Below are 18,670 nucleotides of genomic sequence, written 5' to 3' on the forward strand. Positions count from 1 at the left end.
ACAGCTGATGAAGGGCAATGTGATGTTCTATGAGGAGGACCTGATTGAGAGCGGCATAGACATCACTGACGCCTCAGTGTATTCTGGGATTTGCATTGAGATCTTTAAGGAGGAATCTGTGATTCATCAGAGGAAAGTCTACAGTTTCATTCATCTGAGCGTTCAGGAGTTTCTCGCTGCTTTCCACGTGTTTTACTACCACATAAGCAGCACTACAGAAGCATTATTGGATTCACTACATAATTTGCATAAAAGAGCAGTAGATAAAGCCCTAGAGAGTGAGAATGGTCATCTGGATCTGTTCCTGCTGTTCCTGCTGGGAGTCTCACTGGAGTCCAATCAGAGACTCTTACAGGATCTACTGACACACACAGAGAACAGCTCAGAGAGCATCAGGAGAACCACACAGTACATTAAAGAGAAGATCAAAGATGGACATGGACTCTCCACTGAAAGATCCATCAATCTGTTCCTCTGTCTGCTGGAAGTGAAAGATCAGACTCTGTCCAGAGAGATTCAGGAGTTTGTGAAATCAGACAAACACTCAGAGAAGAAACTCTCTCCTGCTCACTGCTCAACAATCGCCTACATGCTTCAGATGTCAGAGGAGCCGCTGGATGAGCTGGACCTCAAGAAATACAACACATCAGATGAGGGCAGGAGAAGACTGATACCAGCTGTGAGCAACTGCAGAAAAGCTCTGTGAGTGTTTAATTAATTTTATTGAAGTTTCTGCAGGGTGACATTATCCTCTTTGAAAGGCAGTATAATTATAAATATTTGCAATAATTAAACTGAGATTGAAATTTGCAGAGAAAAAGATGCATAGCTTGGTTAACAGTTTATTGACATTTTGAGCAGTACCTTCCCAAATGTGGGATTTTTATTTCAGTGCCCTTGGGAGTATGGTCCCACATATGGGATTTATAATGTTCAGTGGTGTCACATAACTGCCAAATTCAAACTGTGCTTTTGCTCTTTGGCTGGCACTGAGCAATGGCAAATCTAGACCAGAACCTACTTTCAGTATTTTTCATTCAGTCATTTTTCACCATGTCATGCATCACTGCAATCTCTAGAAGTAAACTATAACAATTTAAACTCAAATAAATATTTCATCATGTTTCATTGAAATTAGTTTTAAGTAATTTTGTTTTGTAGCATCAGAGGCATCATGCACTCATTATTTTTGTGGGGGCACGAGTGAAGTGGTGGGGGGGCTCGGCTCGTCATGCTTGTCATGTGACACACAGCAGCCACGATAGCACTGTATAACTGATATAGGCTTATGTTTTTATTTTTCCTTTTTATTTTCGAAATATTCCCAAATGTGTTAACTATATCATGAAATATCTTGATTCTCAAATGTGTTTATAGATTATGTTAGTTGATCTATAATGGGCAATGGGCAAAGTAGCCTAATAGTGTAATCTATTAACTACGCATAAAAACCTGTCTTTTTACTTAAGTACCAGATGTGGATGTTTTTTTATACAACTGACTTTGTATTTAACGTGAATTTAATAAAAACATTGTAAGTTACAAATTACAACACTTTCATTGTACAGAAAGAGCAAAGAATATTTACATTATCAAAGAAAATTTTCACTGACTTCAGTCTAGCCAAAGTTCAAAAACTCCCATTGTAATCACTGAAGTGGTTTACACTGTGAAATTAATATCTTACTCACATTCGTATGCACTTCTGCACTTTGTTTCTGATGAGAGAATTTGCCAGAGAGCAGAATTCAGTCAGCGAGTGCGCTCACTGAACAAAACACTGGTGTTTCAGTGATGACTCATCTGAACGCCTCTGATTGGTCATTGCATTCATAAGCTCAACAGAATCGTGTGTGACTGGTTTTAATGTGCAGCGCTGTAAAAACGTGTCTGTCTCTGGCTCTGCGCCAATCAGCAAACGCAGATTTAAATTTAGCAGCTGGAGATATTTTACTTTTTTCCATTACTGCCACCCACAGGACAAACTGCGCTCTGACATGCTGACTGTTATGTTAAATAAACAGAAGTACTAGTAAAAAAATACATTTAGAGTTTGTATAATACACACTTATGTCTATAGAAGTAGCAATAATAATCCATTCAAATATAATTTGCTGACGTGTTTTATTCATATCAGATAGTCATAGTGTAAGTAACTATAATATTAACAATATTATAATATAATATAATAATAATATAATATCACTTCTAGGTTTGCTGCGATAGTTGGTGTTGACGGTGTTACCGGTGTTAAGCCGCAACACCGGTTATGTCACTTGCCCATCACGGCACCGCCCCCCACCGTCATTTTGATTTATATAGTAATAAAAAAATAATTTACTTCAGTTAGAGAACAGACACTACAATTAAAAACTGAACATGGCTGCTCAATGCAGCGTGCCGACAGTCGCATCGCAGATCAGCAGCAGGAGTCAGATTTAATTTATCACGTGATGAGAGTGAGTCGAGCGGCCCGACAAGAATATAATAGCGGAAGATTTAGTTTTGAAACGAAACGCAAAAGCTCCTGTTTGGAAATATTTTGGATTGTGAAAAGCCTGTTGAATTTTGCCATTTATGTAACTTGTTTATGGAAGTATTTTTTTTTTTTACATTCATTAAACGTTATTTATTTGGTTCCACAATGTTTGCTGATTTTCAATATTAGATATTTAATATTAGACCTTTAGCTTGGTGTATTTTTATTCGTTATGTTAATAAAAGTTAGAGGTTTAATTTAAGTAAGTGTCGTTGTACAGTTTTGTTGTTGTCCATTCAAGCAATTGACGCTGAATTACCGCTAATTCGAAAGTAACATGCGCACAGGTATTTACAAGCCATTTTGATGATTTGAAAAGCGAAAAAAAGCTAGGAAAAGATGAAAAACTCCAACTAACTACCCACCCCCCGGTGATACCGGTATTACCGGTGTTGTCACACGTTGGTTAACCGGTGGGAAAATTTCTTCACCGTCACATCCCTTCTCTCTTCCTCTCCAAGTTCATTGGCCACTTACTTACTGTGCATCCGTAAAGTATTCACAGCGCTTCACTTTTTCCACATTTTATGTTACAGCCTTATTCCAAAATGGATTAAAGTCATTATTTTCCTCAAAATTATACAATACCCCATAATTGACAACGTGAAAGAAGTCTGTTTGAAATCTTTGCAAATGTATCAAAAAAAAAAGTACATAAAAATAACGTGCATAAGTTTTGCTCAATACTTTGTTGAAGCACCTTCAACTTTTGTTTCTCATGGTCTGACAGTCCTTCAGGTGGGCTGTCATGTGCCTTTCACTGAGGAGTGGCTTCCGTCTGGCCACTCTACCATACAGACCTGATTGGTGGAGTGCTGCAGAGATGGTTGTTCTTCTGGAAGGTTCTCCTTTCTCCACAGAGAAATGCTGGAGCTCTGTCAGAGTGACCATGAGGTTTTTGGTCACCTCCCTGACTAAGGCCCTTCTCCCCTGATCATTCAGTTTGACTGGGCAGTCTGCTCCAGAAAGAGTCCTGATGGTTCCAAACTTCTTCCATTTATGGATGATGGCGGCCACTGTGCTCATTGGGACCTTCAATGCTGCAGAGATTTTTCTGTATGCTTCCCCAGATCTGTGCCTCGATACAATCCTGTCTCGGAGGTCTATAGACAATTCCTTGGACTTCATGGCTTGGTTTGTGCTCTGACATGCACTGTTAACTGTGGGACCTTATATAGACAGGTGTGTGCCTTTCCAATTCATGTCCAATCAACTGAATGTAGCACAGGTGGACTCCAATCAAGTTGTAGAAACATCTCAAGGATGATCAGTGGAAACAAGATGCACATGAGCTCAATTTTAAGTGTCATGGCAAAGGCTGTGAATACTTATGTACATGTGATTTTTTGTTTTTTATTTTTAATAGATATGCAAAGATTTTAAACAATCTTCTTTCAAGCTGCAATTATGGGGTATTGTTTGTAGAATTTTGAGGAAAATAATGAATTTAATCCATTTTGGAATAAGGCTGTAACATAATAAAATGTGGAAAAAGTGAAGTCCTGTGAATACTTACCGGATGCACTGTACATGTATTTTGGGAGAAATTGATTTATTTGCATGCTGTAAATCCGACTGACAGGACTCCTTGAACTGCAGCGCAAACAAACATGGTGTAGCCCATCTCACGTTATAGATCAAGATCATTTATAAAGGTTTTTAAATACCAAAACACACTCACTTACGCACAGAGGTGTAAAATCCAGGGGTCAGAAAGTAAAAGTCCTGCCATATGTTTATTCCACCCATGAACTCAGCAGCTGATTTCAGCAGAGGAGGAACCACGTCATTCCTTTCAAGTCACAAACGAGTCAAAACCCAAGTCCTCAAAGAGTTAAAGTTAATGAGATAATTAAGTGACTAATTAAATGATGATTGTGCATTAGTGATGAACACCTGCTGTTATTGAGAATTACAGAGGATCAGATGTTGATGTTTTATTGGTTAAAATGATGGTCCCATCATGGAGATCAGTGTTTGCTTTAGTTGTGCTCTTGACCCTTTTACTAACTCAAAGTAATCTGCATTAAAGTAATTGAAATGTTGTTTCACAACAACCATTTGTGCATTGTAGAATCAAACCTTGAAGCAGGTTCAGCAATTACTGAACTGCAAAAAAAAAAAAAAAAAACTTCAATATTGAAGAAGAACTGTATTAGCTTAGGCTTTTAGACATGAACACTTATCATATGATCCTCAACAGTGGTGACAATAATTTTTCATACTACAGTGCATGATGGGAGTTTTTACTATGGTGTTACCCAGCATGCATTGCAGCATGACACATTTTGTTGATTGTCACCATTGTTGAGATTCATATGCTGGTTGTTGATGTCTGTGTGTGTCTACATAGCACTGGGGATCAACTTTTTGTATGCATTACATATATTAAAAATTCATTATAACTATTAGAACAACACCTTGTTTGCATGCTGTAGTTTCACAGGAATGATTATGCAAACCCTAAACATATATAAAAAAAAATAATTTTAACTGTAATCAGGTCAGCTCATGACAACTATCTCGCATAAAAACTGCTAATATCTCCTCTCTGCTTTACAAAACCTCATGCATTGTTATAGAGAGACATCTATCACAAGAGTCAAGGGTCAACAGCACAACTAAAGCAAACACTGATCTCCATGATGGTGCCATAATTTTAACAAATAAAACATCAGCATCTGATCCTCTGTAATTCTCAATAACAGCAGGTGTTCATCACTAATGCACAAACATCATTGAATTAGTCACTTAATTATCTCATTAACTTTAACTCTTTGAAAGTCCCACCTCTGCTCAATTGATTAAAAACTAGGACTCGACACTGGACTCGGATACAACACTGCACTTACGCATATTTGAGAATCGGAATATCAGATAGTTGATGACATGGTAAGCAAGTTTGTGAATATTTTGAATAAAAAAGGATAAACTAATTAAAATCGACACATCTGTCATACAGTGTTATTGTGGCTGTGGATTTTCGCATGGCAAACATGACGTGTCACCATGGAAACAATAAGGGGGAACTTCTAAAATAATGGTCACCTTAAAAAATACTCACTCTGGGGGAACAGCTAGAATATTTTAAATTTACTCGTGAAAGAGTTAACTTAAAACATGTTTTGCTTTGTTTCAGTCTTGCTGGCTGTAATCTCACTGCTCAGGACTGTGAAGTTGTGTCATCAGCTCTACAATCCTCAAACTGTGTCCTGAGAGAGCTGGATCTGAGTAACAATGACCTGCAGGATTCAGGAGTGAAGCTGCTCTCTGATGGACTGAAGAGTACAAACTGTCACCTGCAGATACTGAGGTTAGACTTTTACACTAAGCAATTCATTTGTAGATACATGATTATTTAAATGTTAAGGTTCCATACTAACTTTAACAACCCCCTATTTACTGTTTCTGTGTGTCTGTAGGTTGTCTGGCTGTATGGTGACAGAGGAAGGCTGTGGTTATTTGTCTTCAGCTCTGAGTTCAAACCCCTCACACCTGAGAGAGCTGGATCTGAGCTACAATCACCCAGGACACTCAGGAGTCCAGCTGCTCAAACACAAACTGGAGGATCCAGACTATAAACTGCAGATACTCGAGTATGTGGGGCAGTTGGTTTATATAATTTACATAAGTTAATATACGTATACAGTACTGTGTAAATGGTTTAGTCTCTTGATGTAAAGTGAAGATGTTTAAAAAAAACAATATTTGTTTATTAGCAAAACTAAATTAAATAAATATTTGGTATCGATTTAGTATCACCCTTGGACTTGACAGACTTTCGCTGTGTGGATCATACATTGTAATAATCCTGTGATATTTTTGTATGAACAAGTGAAATAACGGTTAAAGGCAGAGGTGGGACTTTCAAGTCACAAGCAAGTCTCGAGTCATATCCGTGTCTTTCTCTGTAACAATGCATGAGGTGTTGTAAAGCAGAGAAATCAGTGCTATGCAGCTATTAGCTGTTTTTATCTGATGAGAAAGTCAGCATAAGCTGGCCTGATTAGAATAAAAATAACTTTTTTTTTCTTTCCTGTTTATAAGTTTAGGTGTTCATCACTAATGCACAATCATCATTTAATTAGTCACTTAATTATCTCATTAACTTTAACTCTTTGAGGACTTGGGGTATGACTTGAAAACTTGCTTGTGACTTGAAAGTCCTAACTCTGCTGATTAATGTATGTTAACATTAGTTAATAAAACCACAACTCTTTGTTGTTAGTTCATGTTAGCTCAGGTACATTAAATAATAAAATAATGGGATTAGTGTACAAATAACAAACTGTATGAAATTAACCCTACTGTGGGTCAACGCTGCATATTTATTTTCAACAATCAAAGTTTCAACAACATCACATATAAATGATGCTGATTAGGACATTTCAGAATCATACACAAGTTGTTACCAAATGAAGACGCACCGCTATGCTGCTATCGCCAGAGTCCAGTATCTCTCAAAAGTATTTTATTAATTGTTTTGGTTTAAGTTCTCGTAGGAAATCATATTACTCTGTGAAAACCTTATTCTAAAGTGTTTGCAGAGGCAACCTAGAAACAAAGACCAAATAGTAGTAATTTAATTCTAATCTGTGTGTGCATTTGTGTATTTTGCAAGTGTGTTTCTGGCCTAAAATGAACCCTTAGTAGAAATAAATGTGCACTTGTGTGTTTTAGTCACTTGGTCTTGAGTTTATCCTTCTTGAACAATTCTGATGATCAAACATTTATCATCTATGTTTTATAATGGTCTCTTTCTAGTTTGGATCATGAAGGCCATTTCAGAATCACACCAGGACTGAGAAAATGTAGGTATTTTCTTTCTCACTCACACACACGCGCACTCACATGTCGTGTTTCCATGTTTTATGAGGACATTCCATAGGTGTAATGGTTTTTATACTGTACAAACTGTATTTTCTATTGGCCTACACCTAAACTTAGCCCTCACAGGAAACTTTCTGCATTTTTAGATTTTCAAAAAACTTAATTCTGTATGATTTATAAGCTTGTTTCCTCATGGGGACCTCAAAAATGTCCCCAAAACGTCATAATTTTCTGGTATTACTATCCTTGTGGGGACATTTGGTCCCCATAACATGATAAATACCAGGTACACACACACACACACACACACACACACACACTTGTTTAATAATATCATTAAGGTTCTCACCCCTCTTGTTGTTCAGATGCCTGTGATCTCACACTGGATCCAAACACAGCAAACACTCAACTCATCCTGTCTGAGGGGAACAGGAAGGCAACACGTGTGAAAGAACATCAGTCATATCCTAATCTTCCAGAGAGATTTGAGAGCTTTGAGCAGGTTCTGTGTGAAGAGAGTCTGACTGGACGCTGTTACTGGGAGGCTGAATGGAGTGGATCTAAGGCTCATATAGCAGTGACATACAAAGGAATCAGCAGGAAAGCAGGGAGTGACTCTTGGTTTGGATACAATGACAAATCCTGGAGTCTCTTCTGCACTGCTAATGCGTTCACTTCCTGGCACAATAATGTCAGCAATACCATATCTGTTCCTTCACCGCTATCTACTAGAGTAGGAGTGTATCTGGACTGGCCGGCTGGCACTCTGTCCTTCTACAGCGTCTCTGACACACACACACTCACACACTTGCACACATTCAACACCACATTCACTGAACCCCTCTACGCTGGATATGGGAAGTTTGATTCCTCACTGTCTCTGCGTCAGATTAATAATCTGCTCTGAAAAACAACTGAGACAAACAGATTGTCTGCTTCAAACTATTTTATTTTTTTTTTTGGTTTTTCTCTTTCTTACAAAAAACAATGGGTCTCATTTACTAATAATTGCATAGATTATTTTTAATTATATGCACATTCAAACTTCTTAAGATAACATCCCGCCTAATTTACAACATGTGCATACACACATGAATTTGTTCTTAACCTTCATCCTAATGTTAGTGAATTTGGAGTATTCTTTCTGCACAACTTTTCCTTTACAGCCTTTCATCACTCTTGTTAAACATACTCCACACCCTCATTTGCTGCTCTCTATAGATGTGCTCTCGTCACAAACACAATAAACACATTTTATACAGACCCAGTTAACAGACTTCTCATTAACCGTCACAGGTAATTTAGAGCAATGATTTTTCCCAAAAATGAAAATTGTGTAAATTAATCACCTTCATGTTCCAAACCTATGTGATTACTTGCATCTGTAAAACACAAAAGGAGAAATTGTGCAATACAATTTTGAAAAAATGTCCAAGCAGATCTCATTTATATCATGTAAATATATAGTGACCAGTTGTCAAATTCCAAAAGCACAAAACACATGAATGAGATTTCGGACATTCTCTCTCTGTAGGTTGTCTGGCTGTATGGTGACAGAGGAAGGCTGTGGTTATTTGCCTTCAGCTTTTATTTGTCTTGAGTTCAAACCCCTCACACCTGAGAGAGCTGGATCTGAGCTACATTCACCCAGAACCACCAGGAGTCCAGCTGCTCAGCAAGAGACTGAATGATCCACACTGCTCACTGCAGATTCTCAAGTATGTGGGGCAGTTATGACTCATTTGTGTGTTTGTTTGTGTGATGGGGTCAACAAACAGCAATCTTCTGAGAAAGTTTGAGAGGCGTGAGCACTGATTTTACATTTTAAAGGTTGTAAATCTAGAGAAAAATCAAGACATTCATAATTCAATTATTTTTTTATCCAAAGCTTTGAGAGCTTTGAAATCACAGGAGTAAATTACATTTTAAAATATTTTCTAGAAAACAGTTATTTTAAATAGTAAAAAAATATTTAGGATCAAATAAATGCAGGCTTGGTGAGCAGAAGAGAATTCTTTAAAAACATAAAAATCTTACTGTTCAAAAATGTTTGAGTGGTATGTTTGTATGTGGTATAGTTTGAAGTTAAAGATATTAATAATAAGGTGAGTCTGAGATGTTTATTTGACAGTGATTTCACCCATGTTTGTATGAAGGCTAAATACAAATAAACGGTGAACATTAATTTATTTGTGCTGTTTTTTTTTCTAAAAAATAAATAGTTTTATAGGAAGAGGTAGACTTGGCAAATTAATTTTTCATAAGTTTGTAGGTAAAGACATCTGTTGTGGGCGTTCTTGACCGTTTTTATAAGGCTATTTTTAACAGTTTTCATATCGATATCGGAATTATATCGTATCGACCGAAATTAAGAAATATATCGTGATATAAATTTTGGCCATATCGTCCAGCCCTAATTGTGAGGTATCCATCTTAGTTTTCAGTGTGGAAGTAAGCCGTTTTCTGTGAATGTGCGAGACTTCTGGTTCATTAGCTGCTGAAGGGAAATAACAAGAAGAATAACAAACTGCAGTATACTGTAAAACTGTTTGCACTACAAACCAGTGTGTTCATAATTAAGACATGGCATTAAAATAATATGGCAAGAAACACCAGTTTGCAAAACCAGCTGTTTTGTAGAGCTAAAAATAGCTGAAAGCGAACCACACCGGAAGCCAGATGCATTAAATGTACAAATGGCAGCGCCGCTCTTACGGGAAAAATAAGGTGGATAAAGCCAGATTGTGAGGTCATATTCCACAGACTTACGAGTCCATATAAGGTAATTGAGCTATTATGTATTTTAGATATTTATTTTAATGTGTAGGTTTTTTTTTATTTTTTTTAGTAAAAGCATGAAATGACTTTTCAAAACATTTGAATCTTCATATTTGAATCCTGTTTGTCGTGGATTTTTTTTTCACCTTTTAATTATAAGCTATCATCTGCTGTGTGTGAGATTCAGTGGAGACTTCAGTGAGTCAATGTGATGGTCTGTAGAAGCATTCTGAGCTCTGCTGGACTCTTTAATTAATGCATTAATTTAGTGTGTTCTTATAAAAGCTACTGTAGATGTTGTCACTGTTTCATAGGATCCACAGACTCAGCTTCATCCTACTGGATTGTCAGGAACTGTTAGATCAGTGTGTTTTATTCCTGTACAATGTACACTATTATACATATTAAATCACCTTTTACTGATTGAAATTACCATAATTTAAATAAGATAATCTTCTACAACACTGAAATAATGTTTTATCTATTTGTTGACATTTGTTACAGCTTACATTGTTCTGTATACATTATATATATATATATATATATAATATTTGTGTGTGTGTGTGTGTTTCTTTTTTCATGCGTTTGGGTTTTGTTAAAACATTTTATCAGGTGACCTAAAATGTGGATTTATTCAATTCAAAATAAATTGATTAATTCTACCAGACTTCATTATTTTGTACCAGTGAAATGAATCCTTTCACAGTTGTGACAGATGTCACACCGTCTCCTCTCTTCTTTCAGTCTGTTTTCATTGTTCATCTGCACTCCTCTCTCGTGTCCTGAATGGATGTGTTGTTGGAGTCTCTGTGAGTCTGTGCGCAGGTCATCTCTCTGTGGGACACGGTCAGAGTCTGTCCTGTACTGTCTGGATCATCTGACCGCTGTGAGCTGGGAGTGAGAGACGACTGACACATGAAGGACACAGACTTTATGTTGCAGCACCACGGCCAGGTAAAACGACACCTGGTTAAGACGCCTTGGTTTTTAAAAGGAAAGCTTTGCCCTCCCTCTAGTGGCACAGATCATGACATTCTCATGACATTCATGGTAACTATGGATTCCCTTTCATGGGAACTTCAAACTGCATCCTCTAGGGGTCGCTATGGGGACCGCCTCGTCGTGACCCGTGTCTGAAGCATACATTGAAAAAGACGAAGAAGTGAATGATGTGTGCTCCCGGCACCTATTTATAGTATAGTCGCACCAGTAGTGACGTCATGGCTGTCACCGGCCAATGAGTTGGTGTTTTTTCAATGTATGCTTCAGACACGGGTCAATACAAAGTTATTACTTCATTAGACGACATAACATTTTCTTGAGGTTTAGTTTTGGTGTTGAGTTTAATTTTCATTCAGACTGTGTGCTCTCCCTGCTGAACAAAAAACAAACAAAAAAAAAACAGACACCATTACAACATTTTTAATGGTTTTAGTGTTTATAATGGGACTTGTATTGGTTTTAAGGGAAACTGTGGGTCTCTACTGGTAATTAGTCGCCCTCTATTGGTGGCTTGTTAAAACCAATAAATCCTAATGGAATATGTCCCAAAACACTACAGAAAACCATTTTTTAATGGTTTTAATGGTTAAAGGTTGATGGTTTGTAATTTTGTGATGGTATTTGTAGTGGAAACCATTCAAATTTGCTGTGATGGTTTTATTGTTGTTTTTCAGTAGGGCTGTCACCTACATCACAGCTGCTCTAGAGTAGACTCACTTGAGTGTGATGATGCTCTGCGCCACTAGAGGACGCGCGAGCGTGTTTACTGTGAAGTAACACGTGACTAACTAGAACCGAAAGTGAAAGAGGATGAAAAGAAGAGACGCTATTTCAAGGTTTTAAACCTGTCAACGTTAGATATTTAAACCGCCTGTTTTGTGGTAAGTTAAGAATGTATTTATTTATTAAGAATTGATCATGTAAGTGTATGTCGCCTACACTTAGCTGCTTTTTGTGTGTTGCTGTTCTTTACATTAGATTTAAATCTCGATCATTCGACAGTTTAACAGCTCTGGCCAAAATGGCCGAAACGTAGACAACTGAAGTGCGTAGCTGAATTATTTTGATATACAGACTTTGACTATTAAAGAGGACGAAGGTCGGAAGAATACGGAGACAGAAGAATGCGAATACCAGAGGTGGGATTTTCAAGTCACAAGCAAGTCTTCAAGTCAAATCCCAAGTCCTCAAAGAGTTAAAGTTAATGAGATAATTAAGTAACTAATTAAATGATGATTGTGCATTAGTGATGAACACCTGCTGTTAACAATCAACATCATTGAAGAAAAGAGAAACACAAGAACTACATCTGACTTCAGCCACAGCCTTGGATGAAATCGACTGAAAAAAAAACACTACGCCACCATATTTGTGGTCAAGGTTTGCCTTAGATAGTCTCTTGACCCTTTTACTAATGCAAAGTAATTTGCTTCTGAGCAATTATAATGTTGTTACACAACAAACATTGGTGCTTTGCTGAATCAAACCTTGAAGTAGAAGATTAGTTTACATTTTCTAATGATTCATTATGACTATTCATCATAAAGTAGTTTGTTCTTTGTTTATTAACTGCCATACAATGATTTTTGAACAGAACAAAAAAAAATTCTTCTACATAAAAATGCCAATATAATGCATTAAAAGGCTCATGTCCATGTCATCTCAGGCTTTTAGAAATGAGCACTTATCATATGATCCTCAACAGTGGTGACAATAATTATTCATACTGCAGTGCATGATGGGAGTTTTTACTATGGTGTTACCCAGCATGCATTGCAGCATGAACCATTTTGTTGATTTCCACCATTGTTGAGATTCATATGCTGGTTCTTGATGTCTGTGTGTGTCGAAACAACACTCAACTTCAAATTTATATATGCATTTAATAGATTTAAAATGCATCCACTACAACTATTAGAGTAGTATTTTTTTTGTGTGCTGTGGATTCGTAGTGTTGATTTTGAAGAAAACAGAAACATATAAGTGAAGAAAATAAAAACGTATTTTGATTGCAACAAAGTCAGCTCATGATGACTAATCTCACCACACAAAAACAACTAAACCCTGCACATTGCATAGCACTGATATCACTACTTTACAACACCACGCGCACCACTACAGCGAGATATTTAACACTGGAGTCAAGGGTCAAGAGCCCAACTAAAGCAAACACTGATCTCCATGATGGTGACATCATTTTAACCAATAAAACATCAACATCTGATCCTCTGTAATTCTCAATAACAGCAGGTGTTCATCACTAATGCACAATCATCATTTAATTAGTCACTTAATTATCTCATTAACTTTAACTCTTTGAGGACTTGGGATATGACTTGAAGACTTGCTTGTGACTTGAAAGTCCCACCTCTGGTAATCACATAGTAAGAACAGTTTTTTTTTGTTTTTGTGGAAGATGATGTTGAAGGTCATAACATACATATTTATGTTAACTTGAGTTAATATCAATCTCACTTTCTATTGTCTGTCACTCTGGTTATCAACACTGCATTATCTTACCTGTGGAATTCTTATGGTCTCAATCAGGTCTTGCATCTAAAGGAGCTGTATCTAGACCAGCCTTTTCCAAGTAGATATAACTGCAGACCGGAGATCTCCAAAGTGGGGCGTGAACTCCAAAAGTGGGCAGAACCTCCAAAATGGGGCGGGGTCTCCTCGAGCAAAGACTTTCACCATTGGCTCTGGCTCCAGCCAATTGTTAATGACTTACATTTCAAAATACAACTTTATAAATGTAACATTGTTTCTAGTTCATCTAAAATAAAATATGCTATATAAGTAAATATTCTCCGTGAGAGCAGAGCCCAAAGCTTGTGGCCAGTGGTGTTCGGACTGGAGTTTGAACATCTGCTTAATGAGAACCTCTGCTTAATGATATTAACGGGAATCACCCACAAGCTCTCCCGCGAGCTGTCCCAGCGCAGCGCAGGGGAAAGATATATCGCTTTTTTCTAAGCAACTGGGGCGTCCCCGGGCTCGAAATTCGCAGGATAGGAGGGGGTAGTGACGCTGGGTGTAACTAAAAAGGTGCCAATAGGTGCGTTCGACTTGAAGCTCCGCTACAGACGGCAGTCAACGAGAGTAGCCGCTTGCAGTCGGGGGCGGAGTTGAAAACGGAGCCGTCAAGCCGGACACTTTCTGCTCCCGTTAGTGACGCTCGCGCGGTGTTTGCATACTCTATCACAGATGAAGTCAATTAAATGCAATATTTGTCAAATACACAGACGTTCCAGAAACGTTTTCATGAGCAACAGAAACACTTTTTATATACTGCTTAATAAAGCGCCATCTGTTTAAGAATAAAGTTCAACGTAAATATACTATTTAATTACTAATAAAGTGTGGGTATATATGCTTTCATGATAAACGTGACTCAATATAACATTGCGACTACAGTAAAAAAGCTTTTAATGCTCTCTAAGAACACAGATTTATGAGCAGTATTGGATTTGAAGATGTTAGAAACACGTCATTGTTGTCATGTGGTGAATTTGGCCAATCGTGAAACAGCTGTGTTGTCATCTCATCAGCACTCCTGCAGTCGCTCTGAAAAAGCTGCGCCAGCTGAGTCAAGCCGGCTGCTCTCGAAACGCTCTCGCGGTACTTTGATGCCACACGTGACAGTGACGTAGTGTCGGCGCCTGTTCAAGTCAGACAAAATTTCTAACCGGCATGCACTGCTTCAAGTCAGCCGCCGATCGGTTTGCGCGGCGCGGCATGAAGTCGAACGCACCTATTGTCCGGTGAGGTCCGGTTGGGGAGTTACGGAACGATCTCATAACGCATAATCTTATTAACTGTTTATCTCCTTCAGCGCCAATCCCGCCGTGCAGTCAATTTCACTGGTTAAGGTTAGGGTCAGGTGTGGGGTAGGTTTAGGGGTTAGCATTTTTTGTAGCATAATGTAGGAAATCAACACTTTAATTGACACAACCAATAAAATCTTTAGAATCAGCTGTGGGGCGGAGTTTGCACTGAAGTGGATTGGGGGAAAAAATTGCGCATGCGTGTCATGTGCCTGTCTGTCAATGGGAGGAAGCCACGCCCTATTTTGGAGCTCCCACCCCGTTTTGGAGTTCCCGCTCCCATTTGGAGATCTCTGGGCTGCAGTTATACCCTTCTCGCCTTTTCTCCCCACCATCACAGAATCCTTTGACTTTTACACATACGGTCATGTGCTCCAGGCGGCACTTCCTCCTCACAGAGGTGGGTGACAGTGCCAAGCAGACACCATTTGGACCCTGGGTGGCCTGGGTGGCCATCAAACTGCAGTGGCTGAAGAATGAGATTTGTGGTTTTGTACCAACATTTTTTTTTTTTATTCTTGAAGTGGTCTGCCAAATAAAAAACAAAACCAAAAAAGACTACCACGGCTGTACAGAACTGACTGTATCACAGCACAAAAGAGAACTAGAAAACAACCTAAACTTTTAAAAATACCACACCAAAAAGATAAAACCTTTCATGGAATTTGCAGTTTGAAAGTCAAGATTTTCATACTGTGTCACTTAAGCACACTTTAGCAATTCACTTAATAGCTGTAGTATGTGCTTCACAAAAGGAAAAGGGTTTCTCCTACCTTAACATTGTTAGTGCAGTAGTAGTCTCAACAGGTTGTTCTCTGCCTCACACAATGTGCCCATGTTGTAATAGATGGTTTTAAGTTAGAGCATCTTAAGCAGGTAGGTCAGAAAATACTGGTGACTGACGGGAAAAGCTATTAATATACCTTATTAAATAAATCTACTTTGAGTAATTTAAGTTTAACTACTGTGTGTTTTTACACTCTGTGTGTTTAGTCACCTGAACTATCTTAAAGGGGTAATGTGATGCTGCTAAAAAGAACATTATTTTGTGTATTTCAAAACCGCTCTGATAATGTAATGCTGCTCTGTGCCACTAGAGTATAACTTTTTTTTTTTTTTAAATACCTGGAACTGAAAGTAAAAGAGAATGAAGGAAACTATTCCAAGGCATAAAACTGTTAACACTGTACATTTAAATGGCTGCATATTCTGTGGTAAGTTCAGAACTTATTCTTCATATAAACATGCTGCGAAAATAAGCTTTTGTTTTATTTTTCTTCCTTACAAGCAATTTCAAACCCGGATGATTATATTTTTTTGCAATTTTTGGTTAACTTCTTATATGTCAGTATAATTGCTTATAATCTTAGGTCATCAGATCTGACCAAAATAACAGAAACATTGACAACTAAATTACTTAAGTAAATTATTTTTGCCATTTACTGAATATAATATTGAAAGACTATAAAAAGACTATACACTGAAAATATATAATTTATTTTTGTGTATAATTGATTGGTTTTAACTATAATACAAATGTGATCAATTTGACTCGGTACAAAAGCAGTGCTGAATACTCTGCGTCTACTCCATCCAAATTACTAAATTAGTGTTAAACTACTAGTACTAAAAACTATTGTAAATTACTAAACATATTACTTTGCCAAACTGTGTCCAGACTTACAGTTCCTAACACTGCTGTATCAGACATAAACTCTGAATAAACATTAAGAAACTAGTATATGAATGTGCTGTGTATAAAAAAAATCAACAACTTCAAAAATCTATACTTTAATCAACAACTCACAATGTTTGAAATGAACTAACAACTGAACTGTGCAATAATATAAATATTGTTATTCATTTATTCATTTATGTAATAATTGTAAAAAAACCCAAAGACAATAGATCATGATCTGTTAGAATGCACCTGATATAAAAATAAAGGTTAATACTAGAAAATCAAACCAAGTCAATAGGTAAGTGGTTTGTCAATTCAGAATTTATTAAGAAATTCATCACAAGTTTTCAAGATAATATTATAATTTATAGAGGTCACAAATAAAAAAAATAAAAAAATAAAAATAAAAAAATAAATAAAAAAAGAAGTTGCAGCCCCAATTTATATATATATATATATATATATATATGCCCTCTAGTCAGGGTATTACATAAAATACTGACAGCAAGTTTATATTATACAAATTCATTATTAAAAATGAATAAAAACAAACACAAAATAAGTCCCTGTGAAGTATCTTAACAATCCTGTATGATATCCTCATCACCCATCATTATGTATAAGTGTTTTGCTGTTATAGAGTAACAATTCCTCTTTGCAGATGATGTGGTTTTGGCATTTTGGTGTGACTGAGTGTCAGTTCCTCTCTTCAGATGATGTGCCTTTGGCATGTGACTGTCTGTCTTGCAGAAATTATACTTTAAAGGCACAGTCTCTTTCATTTCAGTAGAAGCAATTATTTTATGATGACAAAGCACAAGGAGGCAGGCACAAGGAACTCTGATCCACAAATAATCATTTCAGCATGAATGGAAAGTTAATACATCTTTTAAACAACCATATTTGTTTATGCTAGAATGAAATACAGAGTTCTGGCCTGAAACTCTAGATGGCACAGTCCGATAGGTCTAATTCATTCTGAACTAATGACATCATTATCACATGGCACAGCTGATTGGTTCTCTCCTGTATCGGTAGGCAATGAGCTCGCTGCTCAGCATTCAAATATATGACTAGGGCTTGCCGTAGCAGTTGCTTCAGAAACCCTCCACCTTCCCCAGCTCCACCTGTATAGATATGCTACGAGGTGATTCATGTATGCCATATGGGGGTTATTTCATGTGTGTTATATTTGCAGCAGCAATATTTCTTACATGCTCACTGCAGCATTTTGTGGATTTATTGGCAGTAGCAAGTCTCGGTACTTGCTCTGCCGCAGCAGCAGCAGCGTAGCAGATCTATTTCGCCAAGACCAAATACATTAACATTGTCATGTACCATGCCAATCCCTCCCAGAGTTGTCATGACAGAACTAGTATTAATTTATCAAATTATGAAGTAGGTAATTAGATTGGTATGTCATTTAAATTAAGAATTTAATGTGGCTGTACTTCAGTTTAAAAAAAAAATACTATGGATTTAAGCAACTTCACAGTATTACAAAAACGTTTAAGCTCTGATTCCCAATAAAAGGTCCAAAATTAACCTCTCAACATTCTTTTTAAGACTGTGAAGACAGTGACTTTAAAATGAGTCTCCATAATGTGAGAGAAGATGAGGGCACTGCCTCTAAAATGGGTTCTCCATCTCCTGGATCAAGCTGTATGTCTACAAAGAGTAATGCATCCATGAAGAATGATCCTCCTAAATTCAGTGATGGAACATTTACCTCTGACCCCAGGTAAGACACTAGCCATTTTAACCTTTGGCAGAGTTTTTACCTTAAGTGAAGTCCTATTTCAAGTAAAGTCTAAAGAATTTTCTGTGAACACTTGACTGAATCCTGTCTCTAGGGTCGGCAAACGTGCCGACATATTTTGTGTTATTTTCCTAATAACGCCAAAAAGAACGCAAATGACTCTGTCATTTTTTATCGTACAGATAAGAGCAATACATCATTTGAATCTAAAAGGGTCTACCTTTATTTGTATAGCCTCATAATAACAAAGCAAT

General features: G+C 37.2%; 1 protein-coding gene and 1 pseudogene across 2 annotated transcripts in view; both read left to right on the top strand.

Moving 5' to 3' along the window:
* Positions 1 to 9,277, top strand: part of LOC107659779 (NACHT, LRR and PYD domains-containing protein 14-like) — a 44,528-nt gene extending 35,251 nt beyond the window's left edge. Inside the window, exons 1-5 of one of the 2 annotated variants that reach the window (XM_016448806.1) lie at positions 7 to 702; positions 5,679 to 5,852; positions 5,962 to 6,135; positions 7,304 to 7,350; positions 7,735 to 9,277. In XM_016448806.1, coding sequence (XP_016304292.1) covers positions 8 to 702; positions 5,679 to 5,852; positions 5,962 to 6,135; positions 7,304 to 7,350; positions 7,735 to 8,276 — 1,632 coding nt within the window. In that variant the 5' untranslated portion in view covers position 7 and the 3' untranslated portion in view covers positions 8,277 to 9,277. Of the gene's footprint in view, positions 1 to 6; positions 703 to 5,678; positions 5,853 to 5,961; positions 6,136 to 7,303; positions 7,351 to 7,734 lie in introns of those variants that run through there. The other variant, XM_016448807.1, reaches the window with a different exon arrangement.
* Positions 9,278 to 18,229: 8,952 nt separating this feature from the next.
* LOC107659758 (protein NLRC3-like) overlaps positions 18,230 to 18,670 on the top strand; it is a 10,791-nt pseudogene continuing 10,350 nt past the window's right edge.

The sequence above is a fragment of the Sinocyclocheilus anshuiensis genome, unplaced genomic scaffold (assembly GCF_001515605.1).
Source record: "Sinocyclocheilus anshuiensis isolate Anshui unplaced genomic scaffold, SAMN03320099.WGS_v1.1 scaffold968, whole genome shotgun sequence".
Classification (NCBI taxonomy): domain Eukaryota; kingdom Metazoa; phylum Chordata; class Actinopteri; order Cypriniformes; family Cyprinidae; genus Sinocyclocheilus; species Sinocyclocheilus anshuiensis.